This window comes from Babylonia areolata, chromosome 19 (assembly GCF_041734735.1).
Source record: "Babylonia areolata isolate BAREFJ2019XMU chromosome 19, ASM4173473v1, whole genome shotgun sequence".
NCBI classification, from domain to species: domain Eukaryota; kingdom Metazoa; phylum Mollusca; class Gastropoda; order Neogastropoda; family Buccinidae; genus Babylonia; species Babylonia areolata.
In genome coordinates this window covers 48,421,949-48,440,331 of record NC_134894.1, presented here as the reverse complement: position 1 = coordinate 48,440,331, position 18,383 = coordinate 48,421,949, and the positions used below count along the sequence as shown (strand labels likewise).

Genomic DNA, 18,383 nt, shown 5'->3' with positions numbered 1-18,383 from the left:
TAGAATCTAGAGAGATTCCCCAAGCTAAAGCTACCAGCATTTTTGTCAACGAACTGAAATGGAAAGCAGAGAAAAGTCCGAATATTTCGACGAGTTATCTCGTCATTGTGGCAGCGAAGCGTACATGCTTGCCATGACGAGTTATCTCATCATGTAGGCAGCCTAGGGGTTAATAGATCACTGGATTTTATCCCACTTTTTTATAACCCCTACCACTGCCACTCCAGGGTGAGGAATGTGCTTCCCTGGTATTCTCTGCCTGTCTTTGTCTGCCCCAACTGTCAGTGAACATTTCGTGCGCAGATTGGACTGTTCAGCCATCTGCGCATTCACAGACAGACTTGTGAGCATCTACCCCCCTCCCCCAGCTGGATGACAACGATGGTCATCATCGATCTTGATGGACACACACCACCACCAGTCTTAGGGTAGGTGACTGAAGTGATGTTACTGCAATTCTTTGCCAACTGAAGAGATATTACTGCACTTCTGGTCACCACAAATGAGGATGACCTTGTACAAAGAGGCTAATTACTTTGTACGACCCAAATTACCGTTGTACCATTACATGTTGAAGAAACTGTTATCCCACCTACCTGTCACACTTAAGAACACTGTGAGCACACGCAATCTTGCACACTCGTACTCACACACATAATGTATTCACATTCACACAACTGTTGCAGCACATACTGTCACCGGTGCAGATGATTTTCTGCAGTGACACTTCCTGGCATATTAAAATCTACTGTTGCTGGCAACAATATGTGACAAAGTGTGGCATTATATGCTGCAACAGGCGTTGTTCAATGCCTTTGGCTGCCATCCCCTTTAAGATGGAAGGCCCTTTTCGCGTTCAAGAACAGTGCCAACACCTCCCACATCTCTCAAGTCACACAACAGTTGTACCATCTTTCAGTGCATATGCAGGAGCCCATATTTTATTTCACAAACCATATTCTACCATGGAAACTGATCTACAGACAGTTACACATGCAAATTCAGTGTTTGCTTCTCAGATTACTAAGAGCCTGGAGATCAAACACAAGGAAACCTCAACAGTTGTGCACTGAAGCCAGCATGCGATGGCTCAAGTACACACATCAAATTACACTTCCATCTTTCCTCCATCCATCTGCATAATTTTAAAACATGCATTCCACATTGGAGTGATGAATACTGAGCACAAAACAATGTCATAAATTGAAGAATGCCGACCTAAGGACAATTAATGTAACGAATGGCTAAAAAGACCATCCAATCATCAATCAACAACAAAAGGTGACTGATGTAGGGTTATTGCATAGACTCACTTAAAAAATTTTTTTTTTACGCACCTGAGCAAAGTCACATTGCAGAATGAACAACTGCTGCCTGCTGCACTTTTTACAGCCTTGCGCTACTTGTCAGAGATTCTGAAGATTCCCAAGGGTTATAAATTATTTTAGGGAAAAAGGAAAAAAAGCAAACTGACCAGAAACAAAACAAGACTCTCAGAATATCATGCCTCAAAAGTGACACAATATGGACTTGGTCAGTATTGTTATTTTATTTATTTATTTCTCAAGGCCTAAGTGCGTTGGGTTACGCTGCTGGTCAGGCATCTGCTTGGCAAATGTGGTGTAGCATATATGGATTTGTCCGAATGCAGTGACGCCTCCTTAAGCTACTGAAACTGTTAAAACTGGTGGTACCTTTCTGCAACAATGCGAGTTAAGTGTCCTGGTCTTCCCTCTAGTCTTGATTCTCTGGCTGACATTCACTTGTCCAGATCAAGGCTCCAGCAATGTCCAACACTACATTGTTGAGTCGTGTGTCCACATTGAGTCATGTGTGAATAACCTGACTGCATGATCCTGCCTACACTTTGGGAAGCAAAATCCAGCTGTCTCCTGACTGCTTCCTAAGACTAGAGTCAGATTCTGATGTTCCCCAGTGTGGTTTGCCTCCCCTCCCTCTTCTTTGTGTGCAATATTCCCAGCTGGACTTTCCTTTTTCAGTGTATGTTTGATATGTTCTTTATCCCTCTCCACTTCCATGCTAAGGTCGAGTCCTGTCAAAGTATTCAGATCCAAGGTGGACTGTCACTGGAGGAACATGATGGCGGTCTCCTCTCTAGGGAGATGCTCACACACAACAGCTCCACGACAAAGTGATTATTGTCGTCAGTTGAGGACTTAGTAGGTGGTGTTCTGTGTATGTCAAATCACAGCAGGTACTACACAACACAACTGAAGTGACTCAGCAGTAGAGCAGTGTCTCTTCTGGTATGTGGCCTTCTGATGACCAAACATCGTTTCCATGTGGACTGTTGGCACTGGGGCTGTGACAGACAAACCCTGCTGTGGGACTTGGAACGATAGGCATGGGAGTGATGCCACTGAAATGGCTAACATGATGAAGTTGCACAAAAAAAAAGGAGAAAAAAGTTTTCATTTCACTCTCACTAACAAGCCATTTCATTCTTGTGCTTAGAATTCTGGAAGTTTGTTTCAGGTAGTCACTGTCACGCTCGTTGTAATGACAGAACAGTATTATACAAAATAAATATAATTGCTGTACAGATTGTCCACCTTACAATGTATACTGTAAAATATCAGTTTAGTCTAATGTGTTGCCCACTTTCAGATGTAAAATCAAATTAAATGCCAAGTCTTACATGAACAGTAGCAGTCCAAGTACACTTGAATTCATATCTGAATGGCAAAAAAGACCTCAACACAATTTATTCAAATTATAAATCATTCCATAACATCTAAAGACAACAGTCAAAAAACATCAGTCCATTCAAATAGAAATGCATAACATAACACTTCTAACACACAACAAAGCTGTCACAGGCATCAAGTGATCAAGGCACACCAACATTATTACAAATTTACATGAGAACATTATTTCAGAGTGGAATATATATATTAAGAGCATTTAGGGATTTACATTAACTATATACAAAATTCTTATGCAAATATATAATGCAATGTAAATCAAAAAGAAAATTGATAATGTATCTCTTTTTTTAATTTGTAAGAAGCAGTCAAGCTGCCTGTCATCCAATAAAAATGTAGCTGCCGACCTTTAGGAAGCAAGGTATTGTGGGTAAGGTTCAGAGGGCATGATCTTTCCAAAGATGGTATGGTTGGGGGACACAGCCCCTTAAAGATGAAAATCATGTTCATAGTGGGGGTAAAAATTAGGTGGAGGGGGAGAGACAGCAGAGGTTGGAAGCCATGTAACCCAGACATCCTTCAGGACAAATTCCAGCACAGCAAGAGGACAATGTATGGCGCACCACTGACTCAGTCACCCCTAGCTGCTCGAACAAATTTAATTCAGTCGATTATCTGTACTGCCAACAGTCACCATTCACTTGGAGACAATTGGAAAAAGACAAATGAAATTAAAGGGAGAAAAATAAAGTAGCTAACCAAAACGATGTCACTGCACTGCTCAGATGACTAAATAATGTAACTGCACTTCTTAGCCAAATGAAGTGATGTTACTGCACTTCTATCTTGACTGAAGTATATCTGCAATTCTTAGCGAACTGAAGTGATGTTATTGCACTTCTTCAGTCAAATGAAGTGACACTGCTGCACTTCTCAAATTCATACTGGGAAAATGTAACGTTTCAATGACCCCAGTAAACTCCATGCCAGAAATAAGTGCCAGTAAGTGCTGGCAACCCTTTCAGACCCACAAATATCTCCAGCTTGTTTCAGACTTAGTACTGTTGCTGCAAATGACCTTTATCAGGGTGGAAAACATTCTATTACCCCCCCCCCCCTCTCCCTACCCCTTCTACCCCTAAAAACCCCCCAACAAAACCCACTGTCAATACTGATCCCATTGGAACAAAGCTACAAAAGAAAGTCAGGCACAAGTACAGTCATGTTTATGCAGCCAAATCAAGGATGTCCATTCTTTCTATTTGTTATCAGAGAATTAAAAGAACTTAAAACACAAAAATAAACATAAATAATGTACAAAATTATATAAAAACCCAACAATAGAGGTTGAAAAAAAAAGTGGAACTCGAACACAAAAATAATCATACATTATATACAAAAATCACATTACAAAAAACTGGCGTAAAAAACTAAAACCAGGAAATCATAACGCACGTAAACGAACCCACAGCAACAAAAGGACTGTCGTTGGCAAATTTTGTTGGAAAATTCACTCTGATAGAAAAACAAACATAACTGAAGGCAGGAAAAAATAAATTAAAAAAATAAATTAAAGGGTGGCACTGTCAGTGTAGCGATGCGCTCTCCCTGGGGAGAAGCAGCCCGGAATTTACAAAAGAGAAAACTGTTACGACAAAAAAGAGTAATAATGCTATAAAAATCGCACACCATAGGTACAAAAATATGCAACATATTACAAACTGAAATCAAGTATACATATATAAAGGAAAAAAAGACAACAAAAAAAAACAACAACCAATATGACAATTAATGATCAGAAAAACACCATCAACAGCTGAAGCAACCAGATAGGCAGAAAACAGACAGTTTCAGTAGCTCAAGGAGGCGTCACTGCGTTCGGACAAATCCATATACGCTACACCACATCTGCCAAGCAGATGCCTGACCAGCAGCATAACCCAACGCGCTTAGTCAGGCCTTGAGAAAAAGAAAACAGACAAAGAATGAACAGAAAAGAGGAAATTTCAAGCACAGAATGGGGAGACAATTAGAAACTGAAGAGTCTCACATCTCCATTGGCAATAGAAGTATCTAAAAAAATTATATAAATAAATTTAATCCTTTTGTCTCTTCTGGGATGTGGCGATTCAACAGCAATAAATACTCACTCAAATCGTAAATTCAGTCAAACGATGACATGAAAAAACAAAGAAAAAATTTAATCCTTTTGTCTCTTCTGGGATGTGGCGATTCAACAGCAATAAATACTCACTCAAATCGTAAATTCAGTCAAACGATGACATGAAAAAACAAAGAAATTACACAAACCAACATTCAGCGTATTGACATCTATGTTCCAGATGTATGGAAAGTTTGTTGTTGTTTTTTTTTACCCTTTGAAAGTTTTATAAATCTACTTTAAATTAACTTGCTTTCTTCCCATCACAAACACAAATCCCATAAACTGTCATACTCATCATCCACAACAAGAAAAAATATATATGTGATGGTGCATGCGAAAATCATGGACAATGGTCAAAATTCACAAAATATTATTCTTTTATCTGAAAGTAGAGAGAATTCTGAATAACACACAGAAAACAGAATTCAAGTATCTTTATTAGTTTCTGAGATACATGCATTTCAGTCTCGTGATGATCACTAACGTACTTCTGAGAAAATTGGGGCAAACGAGTTCGCTGTTTCCCACTCTTGATCACCAATTCCCAATGGGAAAACATCAAAATAAAGCACTAATACTTTATATTTCTTTATAATACTTGGAAATTTAATAGATAAAGAATCATAGAATCTGAATAACCAAAAAACTCAAATTTGATATTTTCACCCCTTGTCACTTTCACAGCGTGTTGCGTGAAATTTACTCCAGCAACTTATCCATGATTTTTGCATACGGCGACACATATCTGCAAGCTTGTATAAGTGTGAGGTTATGTCAACAACAACAACAAAAAAAAGAACCCAACAACAGCAAAACAACATCCACACTCCACACAAACTAAAAAAAAGTAAAAACAGCAGCTGCCGAACATTAGGAGGTAGCAAAAGCTGGATATTGCCTGTGGACAATCCAATCCAAAAATTTATTGTTATGCTTTTCACTCCACAGTATGACTGAAAAAAAAAAAAAAAAAAAAAAAAAAAAAGGGAGCAAACTAAGCTGCCAATACAAAAGTTCTTCCCAAGTTTCAGGCATGATTCAAGGAATTTTTCTAGGCAAACTGAATGGAAAAGTCAACCCAGGACTCCCCCTTGGAACGCCAAGACCTTGCTTCATGGAATGCCAGCCAGGACTTCACCCCCACTTCTGACAGCCAGGGTTTTCCCCCTAGAACGCCAGATGTACCTCCCACCCAGACACCTAGAACTACGTAACCTTCACATGATCCAGTCCTTGAACAACTTAGCCTAAAGTTCAGTTCAGTTTCTCAAGAAGGCATCACTGTGTTCAGACAAATCCATATACCCTACACCATATCTGCCAAGCAGATGTCTGACCAGCTGCATCACCCAACGTGCTAAGCCAGGTCTTGAGGGTGTCACCCAATAGGTCAGGAAAGGTCAACAGTACAATTTAGAGATTTCAAATGCACTGTATTGTCGTGATCATTCTTCTAACAGCACTCTAACTTCACCAATCAGCTTGCAACATATTACCTGTCAATGCCTTAAAAATAATACAAAACATATCATATTTATTACATTACTGCTCAGTGCTGCCATTTCCAAAGATATGTTTCATGCCGTGGTCCTAAAGCTTATTTTACAATTTCACAAACATATTTCAACCTGAGTGACAAGTGGTTTGCTTATCCAATAAACATTTATTTAGTGTTAGTTAAGTTAGTGTGGTATATATTTTCAATATAAACTTATAATCCAGTGTTCACCAGTTTGCGGCTACATTTTGGTATGGTGTTGCATCCCTGGGAAACTCAAAGGCACTTCACTGAATTTCCTCACACCACGTAGGTGTGAATGGGTAACTGACTGATTGGGGAAGGTTCAGGAGAGCATTCCCACACTGAGTCCTGGACACTAAATGGATGTGGATTCACTGCCCCGGGGGCCATAGGACGTAAAGCCAGCATGAGAGAAGAAAATACAAAAACAAAAACACAAAAACAAAAAAAAAACAACAACGAATAAACCCTCAATAATGTTAATCCCACCAGCTTGTGGTATGTGAGATACCTCATTCCTCAATCACACACCTTCGACAGAAACTTGTGGGCCTCCTAGAACTCTTTCCATTATCAAATATTCAACGATGAAAGCTGGCTTGGTTTGGATATGTCTCCCTCTAAAAATGAAAAACCATCCTGCAAAGCATTGTGGAGGGAGGACGGAAACGTGGACAGCAATGTAAGAGCTGGTCTGACATCAAGGACTGGACAGGGATCAAAACCGTCTTGGTTACATCCCATATTTTGTTGGTAGTTTTTCTTCTGAACACAGAAATGTGACAGAGAAGGAAAATTCTTTCCAACAATGTAAACCGTTAGTGCCAAATACATCAACAAACTCAAGGAAGTCTAAGCCAAGAAGTGTTAAAAACACGGTTCCCACAGACAAATTTCCACACTTTCCCCCCAGGGCTTTTCCAGACAAGACTGTAAAGTTTCCATTCCAAACAAACTGAATATAAAATCTTTCTGCTGCACTGCTGAAGACATCAGTGAATATCTTGGTATCAATGTTTAAATTTCATGTTTTTTTCCGTTTATTATTATTTTAAATGCATAAAGCTCTTGGCTTAATGACATTGGTCAAGGGTTTTGTTAAAATTCAAAGACTTTTCCAACACTGGAAATAGTTCTCTCATTTTCCCCAAACTTACGACTTCCACAGCTGTACAACCATGATCATCAGGAGGCTGTAACATGCCCAATACAATCAGTATCTCTGCTCCTCGCCTGCTGTTTGTCTCACTATTCTCCCCACCCCAACCTGTCCACTGTTCCACACAACCTTCCTCCTCCCCTTCCATCCCCAAATCATCGAGACATCACTGTCTCATTCATCACTGTCAACACAAATCTTATCTCTACCATCAAGCTTTTCCATTTTAACTGCAATGATTCAACATGCACTGTCAATAAAATTCCTGCAGTACTCCACATCATACACCAGTTACATACTCTGGAATCAGGGCAAAGAGGAGTGTTAAACAGAGGACCAATACAGTGTGTATGAGTGAGGCTACTCTTGCAACTGCTCCTCTGTTTCCTCGTCCCCTTCCTTCTCAGTGTCAGGGTTTGTAATGCTCAGATTCTTCACAATCTGGTCTAAGGGCTCCTCTTCCATCTCCTCAGCCTCTGCCTCCTCCTTAGCCTTCTCCTCCTCCTCCACTATTTCCCACCACGGTTTCCCATGTTGTCCTGAGGGCAGGGGAGGGAAGTCCTCCATCTCTACGAACAAGAAGTCGTCTTCCTCATCCAGCAGTGAGCGGTCTCCTCTGGAGTCAGGGGTAGTGACGTAGCCCCTGTCAGACGGGGAGCTGGTGACACTGCTGGCTGGAGACAGACGCGACCTGACAACACAGAGACCCACCACTCTGTCAGTCATCTATCACTCCAGTCACACGGAGCACGGTCCACCATGTCATTCACAATGCCACTAACACGGAGCACACACTGCACCAAGTCATTCACAATGCCACTAACATGGAGCACACACTCCACGAAGTCATTCAGAATGCCATTAACACGGAGCACACACTCCACCATGTCATTCACAATGCCACTAACATGGAGCACACACACCACCATGTCATTCACAATGCCACTAACACTGAGCACACACTCCACCATGTCATTCACAATGCCACTAACACGGAGCCCACACACCACCATGTCATTCACAATGCCACTAACACGGAGCACACACACCACCATGTCATTCACAATGCCACTAACACGGAGCACACACACCACCATGTCATTCACAATGCCACTAACACGGAGCACACACTCCACGAAGTCATTCACAATGCCACTAACACGGAGCCCACACACCACCATGTCATTCACAATGCCACTAACAGGGAGCACACACACCACCATGTCATTCACAATGCCGCTAACACGGAGCACACACACCACCATGTCATTCACAATGCCACTAACACAGAGCGCACACACCACCAAGTCATTCACAATGCCACTAACACGGAGCATACACTTGACAATTTCATTCACAATGCCACTAACATGGAGCATACACTTGACAATTTCATTCACAATGCCACTAACACAGAGCACACACACCACCACCAAGTCATTCACAATGCCACTAACACAGAGCACACACTTGACCATTTCATTCACATTGCCACTAACACCGTGCATACACTTGACAATTTCATTCACATTGCCACTAACACGGAGCATACACTTGACAATTTCATTCACATTGCCACTAACACGGAGCACACACACCACCACCAAGTCATTCACATTGCCACTAACACCGTGCATACACTTGACAATTTCATTCACATTCCCACTAACACAGAGCACACACACCACCACGAAGTCATTCACAATGCCACTAACACAGAGCACACACTCCACGAAGTCATTCACAATGCCGCTAACACCGAGCATACACTTGACAATTTCATTCACATTGCCACTAACACGGAGCATACACTTGACAATTTCATTCACATTGCCACTAACACTAACACGGAGCATACACTTGACAATTTCATTCACAATGCCACTAACACGGAGCACACACACCACCAAGTCATTCACAATGCCACTAACACGGAGCACACACACCACCAAGTCATTCACAATGCCACTAACACTGAGCACACACTCCACGAAGTCATTCACAATGCCATTAACACTGAGCACACACTCCACGAAGTCATTCACAATGCCATTAACACGGAGCACACACTCCAACACCATGTCATTCACAATGCCACTAACACAGAGCACACTCCACCATGTCATTCACAATGCCACTAACACAGAGCACACACTCCAACACCATGTCATTCACAATGCCACTAACACGGAGCACACACTCCAACACCATGTCATTCACAATGCCACTAACACGGAGCACACACTCCAACACCATGTCATTCACAATGCCACTAACACAGAGCACACACTCCAACACCATGTCATTCACAATGCCACTAACACAGAGCACACACTCCAACACCATGTCATTCACAATGCCACTAACACAGAGCACACACTCCAACACCATGTCATTCACAATGCCACTAACACAGAGCACACACTCCAACACCATGTCATTCACAATGCCACTAACACAGAGCACACACTCCAACACCATGTCATTCACAATGCCACTAACACAGAGCCCACACTCCAACACCATGTCATTCACAATGCCAGTAACACAGAGCCCACACTCCAACACCATGTCATTCACAATGCCAGTAACACAGAGCCCACACTCCAACACCATGTCATTCACAATGCCATTAACACGGAGCACACACTCCACCAAGTCATTTACAATGCCGCTGACATGGAGCACACACTCCACCAAGTCATTCACAATGCCACTAACACAGAGCACACACTCCACCAAGTCATTCACAATGCCACTAACACAGAGCACACACTCCACTCAGTCATTCACAATGCCACTAACACAGAGCACACACTCCACTCAGTCATTTACAATGTCACTAACATGGAGCACACACTCCAACACCACGTCATTCACAATGCTACTAACACAGAGCACACACACCACCATGTCATTCACAATGCCACGAACACGGCGCACACTCTCCACCATGTCATTCACAATGCCACGAACACGGCGCACACACTCCACCAAGCCATTCACAATGCCACTAACATGGAGCACACACTCCAACACTATGTCATTCACAATGCTACTAACACAGAGCACACACACCACCACGTCATTCACAATGCCACAAACACAGAGCACACTCTCCACCATGTCATTCACAATGCCACGAACACGGCGCACACACTCCACCATGTCATTCACAATGCTGATACAAAGGAGCTGAGTCACAGGGTCCCACCCCCACGTCAATCATAGCCCCAGTCAAACTCAGCACACACTCAGGGATCCACCCACACGTCAATCATAGCCCCAGTCAAACTCAGCACACACTCAGGGATCCACCCCCACGTCAATCACAGCCCCAGTCAAACTCAGCACACACTCAGGGATCCACCCCCATGTCAATCATAGCCCCAGTCAAACTCAGCACACACTCAGGGATCCACCCCCACGTCAATCATAGCCCCAGTCAAACTCAGCACACACTCAGGGATCCACCCCCACGTCAATCATAGCCCCAGTCAAACTCAGCACACACTCAGGGATCCACCCCCACGTCAATCATAGCCCCAGTCAAACTCAGCACACACTCAGGGATCCACCCACACCTCAATCATAGCCCCAGTTAAACTCAGCACACATTCAACTCAGTAACTAACCTCATCTCGGTTGCCCAGCACTAAGAAATATATGTGAAGCATGTTTAAAGCCTAAATATTACAAATTCCCCTCTCTATCTAAATTTAGTTTGTTAATGTCATTGCACAATAGTGATGACACTCAATATTTTCTGTTTTCAAAAAAGGAATTCAAACACACAAAATGCTGCCTGGTAAAACAAATGATTTATTGTCTATATCTATGTTTATTTGCTTATGTTGTTTCATCAAGATATATACACAAGAGCTTCACTTGGGGATGGGGCCTAAATGTCAATTAACCATTCTGATCCCAACTAGTTACCTATAATACAGATTATGTTTCACAAAAAAATGAAAAGCTATTTTTGCTGCACAATCCTCTTTCAGAGCACTTGCATGAACACCATCACAATAAATACATCAAAATTCACAAAGCTAGTTAAAAAACAACAAAAAACAAACCCTTGTTCTGTCTTACATATAAAATACTAATAAAACAGGGACAAACATGGTTCAGAAAAACAGGGGCGGCTTCACTTTTCCAGAACAAATCAAACATTAGCAGTGTTCCCAGCAGTGATTCAGTCTGACTCACTTCTTTGTTCGAGTGCTCCCACATTCACTCGTATGTACACAAGTGGGCTTTTACGTGTATGACAGTTTTTGCCCTGTCATGTAGGCAGCCATACTCTGTTTTCAGGGGCGTGCATGCTTGGTATATTTGTTTCCATAACCCACCGAATGCTGACACGGATTACAGAATCTTTAACGTGCGTATTTGATCTTCTGCTTGTAAAAACACATGAAGGGGGTTCAGGCAAAAGCAGGTCTACATATGTTGACCTGGGAGATCAGAAAAATCTCCATCCTTTACCCACCAGGCGCCATTACTAAGATTCAAACCCAGGCCCGTCAGATTGAAAGTCCCAACGCTTTAACCACTCGGCTACTGCGCCCGTCTGACTCTCACCTTCCCGGGCGTGAGCGGCGTGTGGGGATCTTGGAGGGGGATGAGAGGGGGGTGCTCTCTTTGGCTGGCACGTCCCACTGGTGCAGAGTACGCCGCCAATTGCGCACAGTGATGTCCCACACACGGCGTGCCACCTTCTCATTCTTCTCTGGAGTTTGGGGACACAGGTTTCCCCGCTGTTCCCTGAGGAAGTAGTATTTATATAGGGCTGAATGTTGTGAAGAGGCAGATCAAAGTGCTATACACACTAGTCATTAACATGCATGTGTAACTCTAAATCACGAAGATGAAAAAACAATAATACATGTAAATAGAAAGTTGGAGTTTATGCAGAATGACACTCATGCCTCCCTGGCAGGAAGGTTGCAGTGTTTACAACTGAACAGCATACATGAACACAAATGTGCACACAACTTGCACATTTTTTTCTTCTTCTTCATTCGTGGGCTGCAACTCCCACGTTCACTTGTATATACATGAGTGGGCTTTTATGTGTATGACCATTTTTACCCCAAAAAACCAGAAGTTCAAGTAGTTAAGTGAATAACAAGGTAGGCAGAAGAGGTGTGTTTTGAGAGACTAAACAGAAAACCCAACAGGGGAAACCACTTGAAAGATTGAGAAGGGAAGTTTGCTCCACACTACTGGACCAAGATGCGAGATACCGAGGCAGAACTGAAGCAACTGGACTGAAATGGCCAGAACAGCCCAGAACAGAGTGCGATGGTGAGGGGTCGTCGATGGCCTATGCTCCACCAGGAGCGATGGGCAAAATGAAAATGAAATGACTGGACCAAGACAGGAGAAAGAGCGACCTTGTGATCTGGTTTCTCTGAGGAATTGTCAGCACTGGTGGAATTGACAGTCGACTTTAAACATCTAGGTGTGTAGACAGAAAGTCACAAAGGTCTGTGGGTGTGGTATGATACAGAACAGTGTGGAGAGAGTGGTATGATACAGAACAGTGTGGAGAGAGTGGTATGATACAGAACAGTGTGGAGAGAGTGGTATGATACAGAACAGTGTGAAGAGAGTGGTATGATACAGAACAGTGTGGACAGAGTGGTATGATAAAGAACAGAACAGTGTGGAGAGAGTGGTATGATACAGAACAGAAGTGTGGAGAGAGTGGTATGATACAGAACAGTGTGGAGAGAGTGGTATGATACAGAACAGTGTGGAGAGAGTGGTATGATACAGAACAGTGTGGAGAGAGTGGTATGATACAGAACAGTGTGGAGAGAGTGGTATGATACAGAACAGTGTGGAGAGAGTGGTATGATACAGAACAGTGTGGAGAGAGTGGTATGATACAGAACAGTGTGGAGAGAGTGGTATGATACAGAACAGTGTGGAGAGAGTGGTATGATACAGAACAGTGTGGAGAGAGTGGTATGATACAGAACAGTGTGGAGAGAGTGGTATGATACAGAACAGTGTGGAGAGTGGTATGATACAGAACAGTGTGGAGAGAGTGGTATGATACAGAACAGAAGTGTGGAGAGAGTGGTATGATACAGAACAGTGTAGAGAGTGGTATGATACAGAACAGAAGTGTGGAGAGAGTGGTATGATACAGAACAGTGTGAGAGAGTGGTATGATACAGAACAGAAGTGTGGAGAGAGTGGTATGATACAGAACAGTGTGGAGAGAGTGGTATGATACAGAACAGTGTGAAGAGAGTGGTAGGATAAGATACAGAACAGTGTGGAGAGAGTGGTATGATACAGAACAGTGTGGAGAGAGTGTAATGATACAGAACAGTGTGGAGAGAGTGGTATGATACAGAACAGAACAGTGTGGAGAGAGTGGAATGATACAGAACAGAAGTGTGGAGAGAGTGGTATGATACAGAAAAGTGTGGAGAGTGTGGAATGATACAGAACAGTGTGGAGAGAGTGGTATGATACAGAACAGTGTGGAGAGAGTGGTATGATACAGAACAGTGTGGAGAGTGGTATGATACAGAACAGAACAATGTGGAGAGAGTGGTATAATACAGAACAGTGTGGAGAGAGTGGTATGATACAGAACAGTGTGGGGAGATTGGTATGATACAGAACAGTGTGGAGAGAGTGGTATGATACAGAACAGTGTGAAGAGAGTGGTATGATACAGAACAGTGTGAAGAGAGTGGTATGATACAGAACAGAACAGTGTGGAGAGAGTGGTATGATACAGAACAGTGTGGAGAGAGTGGTATGATACAGAACAGAACAGTGTGGAGAGAGTGGTATGATACAGAACAGTGTGGAGAGAGTGGTATGATATAGAACAGTGTGGAGAGAGTGGTATGATACAGAACAGTGTGGAGAGTGGTATGATACAGAACAGAACAGTGTGGAGAGAGTGGTATGATACAGAACAGTGTGGAGAGTGGTATGATACAGAACAGAACAGTGTGGAGAGAGTGGTATGATACAGAACAGAAGTGTGGAGAGAGTGGTATGATACAGAACAGAAGTGTGGAGAGAGTGGTATGAAACAGAACAGTGTGGAGAGAGTGGTATGATACAGAACAGTGCGGAGAGAGTGGTATGATACAGAACAGTGTGGAGAGAGTGGTATGATACAGAACAGTGTGGAGAGAGTGGTATGATACAGAACAGTGTGGAGAGAGTGGTATGATACAGAACAGTGTGGAGAGAGTGGTATGATACAGAACAGTGTGGAGAGAGTGGAATGATACAGAACAGTGTGGAGAGAGTGGAATGATACAGAACAGTGTGGAGAGAGTGGAATGATACAGAACAGTGTGAAGAGAGTGGTATGATACAGAACAGAACAGTGTGGGGAGAGTTGAATGATACAGAACAGTGTGAAGAGAGTGGTATGATACAGAACAGTGTGGAGAGAGTGGTATGATAAAGAACAGAACAGTGTGGAGAGAGTGGAATGATACAGAACAGTGTGGAGAGAGTGGCATGATACAGAACAGTGTGGAGAGAGTGGTATGATACAGAACAGTGTGGAGAGAGTGGTATGATACAGAACAGAACAGTGTGGAGAGAGTGGTATGATACAGAACAGAACAGTGTGGAGAGAGTGGTATGATACAGAACAGTGTGGAGAGAGTGGTATGATACAGAACAGAACAGTGTGGAGAGAGTGGCATGATACAGAACAGTGTGGAGAGAGTGGTATGATACAGAACAGTGTGGAGAGAGTGGTATGATACAGAACAGTGTGGAGAGAGTGGTATGATACAGAACAGAACAGTGTGGAGAGAGTGGAATGATACAGAACAGTGTTGAGAGAGTGGTATGATACAGAACAGTGTGGAGAGAGTGGAAAGGGAGGGAGCACAAGCTGTGTTCCGGTCACTCACTTTGGCACTCTCTCCAGGTAGTTCTTATAGCCAGATGTGGCTTTGCCGTAGTCGATGTCCTTCTGACGCCGAGCCAGTTGGTCTTTGGTGGGGGTTTTGGGAGGTTCACGGGGTACCCTGTAACACCAAAACACTCACAAAATCTGTTCTTTGTTTTTCTTTATTATGGTTCTTCTTCACATCTTTCTGTTATCATACCATAATATCAAACATAAGCCAAATAATGAACATTCATCTTGAACTTTGTGGCTTACTTATACTGAACAGGGAAATTTTTCCCTATCAACTTTAAACAAAAGTGTATAATGAAAATACATATTTAGGTACAATTATATCTATATATGTGTCTAACTCACACTCCACAGAGCTTTACTTTTTCATATTTCTTTATTTCCTCTTCAAAATTCAATATGAAAATAATGTAGAAATACCACACAGTTCAATGTTTTCATCACAATCCCTTGAAATTATGAATCACCAAGCAAAGTTACTACAAAATCATACAAGCACAAAATCTAATTGAAAAATCCACACAAGTTCAACAGCATTCTGAATGGTGTATAAAACATTGCATATAGCCTTTTAATTAATATTTGTTCCAGTATGATATAACAGGAAACTAATGCATTCAGCCAAGCCTGATCAGTATTATGAAATAAAAATCTGAAATAAAGGCTGGCTAGTCACTTTACCTAATATCTCCAAAGCCTGGGATAAGATAAAAACTTTGTTTCAGTCTGAAATCACTGCATGTATAACTGTATGATAGTTGACTCCAACTATGCCCATCAGAACAGCAGTGGAGGAAACTATCTGGGCTAGAGTTTGAACATTGTGGAGAGAGTCTTGCCCTGTCCTGACTATCGGGGCTAGAGTTTGAACATTGTGGAGAGTGTCTTGCCCTGTCCTGACTATCTGGGCTAGAATTTGAATATTGTGGAGAGTGTCTTGCCCTGTCCTGACTATCGGGGCTAGAATTTGAATATTGTGGAGTGTCTTGCCCTGTCCTGACTATCTGGGCTAGAATTTGAATATTGTGGAGAGTCTTGCCCTGTCCTGACTATCTGGGCTAGAATTTGACTATTGTGGAGAGTGTCTTGCCCTGTCCTGACTATCGGGGCTAGAATTTGAATATTGTGGAGAGTGTCTTGCCCAAGTTTCCTCTCCACTCTCTCAGCCAAAAGGGCTTTAGGACAGTCAGCGTTGGGATGGTTCACAAAGGACAACTAGCCTCAAAGGATGCAGCACTAAGATCCCGTGCAATCTTGCCTCCAAGTTTAAGAGACATAGTCCATCAAAGACTAAGCTGTAAATGACTTCCCACTGCAGTGGAGAAACACTGATCATACAGCTATCACTTTGCTGCTGGCCAAGCTGTAAGCTGATGTCAATACTTGATATAACAACTTTATTATCTGCCCCTTTCCAAATCTTCCTTTGTCTATTTCAGCCAACAGTCTGAAGAATCCGTAACCCCTGTATCCAAGTTCAGCAGACGCTGACCATGCTGTGCATGCTTACACTGGTTCCTCGCACTGGTCTTCATCGTCGTCAACGAAAGCCTCATCCTCTTCGTTGGCCCAGAGACATTTCCTCACTCGTCTGATCAAACAAAACAATGTGCAACACATACAGAACAAATCCTCATGCTATTCAGTGTAAAACAGAAGGATGCAGTTACAGGCATATGCAATGAAAAATGTGACTAAACAACAAAAACCAGAGTGGAAATCAAACAAGCATTTGCTGACAAATGCTCTCAACATATATATGGTGTTAAAATGTAGTATAGGTTATTATCAACAAATTAAAAAAAAAGACAAACCTCCCCCCAAAAACCAAACTTTTAAAAAAGTAGAAAAAAAAAAATCTGATAATACAAACCACTATACAGAATGATCATTACAAAGTTCTTTGTCCTCTTGCAGTCTTCAGTAAAATGCACTCTGTCAATGTACCTCTAAATTTGTCATTTGGAAGAACTCATTTGACAATGAAAAAAAAAAAAGTTTTGCAGCCCTTTGGGCAGATGTCTAGATGAACAGTCATTTAATATTTGAACATTATTCTCAATGCTTGTAAGTTATTTCACAGTATATATATATATATATATATATATATGTGTGTGTATGTATGTATGTACGTCAATGAGAGTGTGTGTAATAGTGAGTGTGAGTGTGAGAGTGTTATGTGACCCACTCTTCCGAACATAATGAAAAGCTTGTGTGTACGAATGAGAAAGGTGTATATTTGAAATGATCTGCAAGTAAAATGGAAGAGAAAACAAGACCATCACTTTTGTTGTTTTGTTGACAAACACCGCAAATATGCTTTAAATTATTTTCCACTGAGAAACAAGTACCTCTATTAGCATAAATAGTTACTACAATATGTACAAACTGAATAAGTGAAATGCATGTAGCTGTTCCCGAATAATATAATACAAACTATCACCATTGTCTATATCATACCCTTGATTATATGTTGATTAAGCAAATGACAATAAAACTCAAAATACAAAAGTGAGGTGAGACAAAGATAAAACTTGTAAGTACAGTGATTAAACAAAAACAAAACCAAAAAAAACCAACACATTGTGCTATGATCAGACCCAGATTAACATAAAAGAAATCCAATAAAAAGATGGAGTGGAGAAACTGAGGGAAACCAGGTGAGCGGAATGCAAACAAAAAGTCAGTTACTACCCTTTTCCCACCAGGACAGTCATTCTCATCGTCCTGCCCCATTTCTGATCTCAACTTCGCCTGCAGTTCTTTGCGTCTATTCCTTTTTCTCATAATTCTGAGTTCCAACCTCAGGTCTGCCAACATGTCAGGTCTTCCGATTCGGTGGGTGCGCGATCGCCACGCCACCTGGCCATTCCGTTTCTGGAATGAGCTACAAACGTGGCGTCAAGGCTCCGGCATGGAAGATAGTTCCGAATTTCATACACCCC

The 18,383-nt window shown here is 42.0% G+C and overlaps 1 protein-coding gene across 1 annotated transcript; it reads right to left on the bottom strand.

The window, feature by feature from the left end:
• Positions 1 to 5,821: 5,821 nt before the first annotated feature.
• On the bottom strand, positions 5,822 to 18,258 carry LOC143294193 (uncharacterized). The gene is made up of 5 exons (XM_076605624.1): positions 18,242 to 18,258; positions 16,949 to 17,029; positions 15,428 to 15,544; positions 12,099 to 12,281; positions 5,822 to 8,202 (listed from the first exon to the last, which is right to left on the bottom strand). The coding sequence occupies exons 1-5, from the start codon at positions 18,256 to 18,258 to the stop codon at positions 7,872 to 7,874; spliced, it is 729 nt and encodes a 242-aa protein (XP_076461739.1). The 3' UTR covers positions 5,822 to 7,871.
• Positions 18,259 to 18,383: the final 125 nt, after the last annotated feature.

What these genes read in the sequence shown, in the direction of transcription:
- LOC143294193 (XM_076605624.1), bottom strand. An exon ending in GACCAGTGCGAGGAACCAGT is followed by an intron (nt 15,545 to 16,948) that starts GTAAGCATGCAC and finishes TTGGTGTTACAG; the next exon opens with GGTACCCCGTGAACCTCCCA. An exon ending in CGCCGCTCACGCCCGGGAAG is followed by an intron (nt 8,203 to 12,098) that starts GTGAGAGTCAGA and finishes CTGTGTTGTCAG; the next exon opens with GTCGCGTCTGTCTCCAGCCA.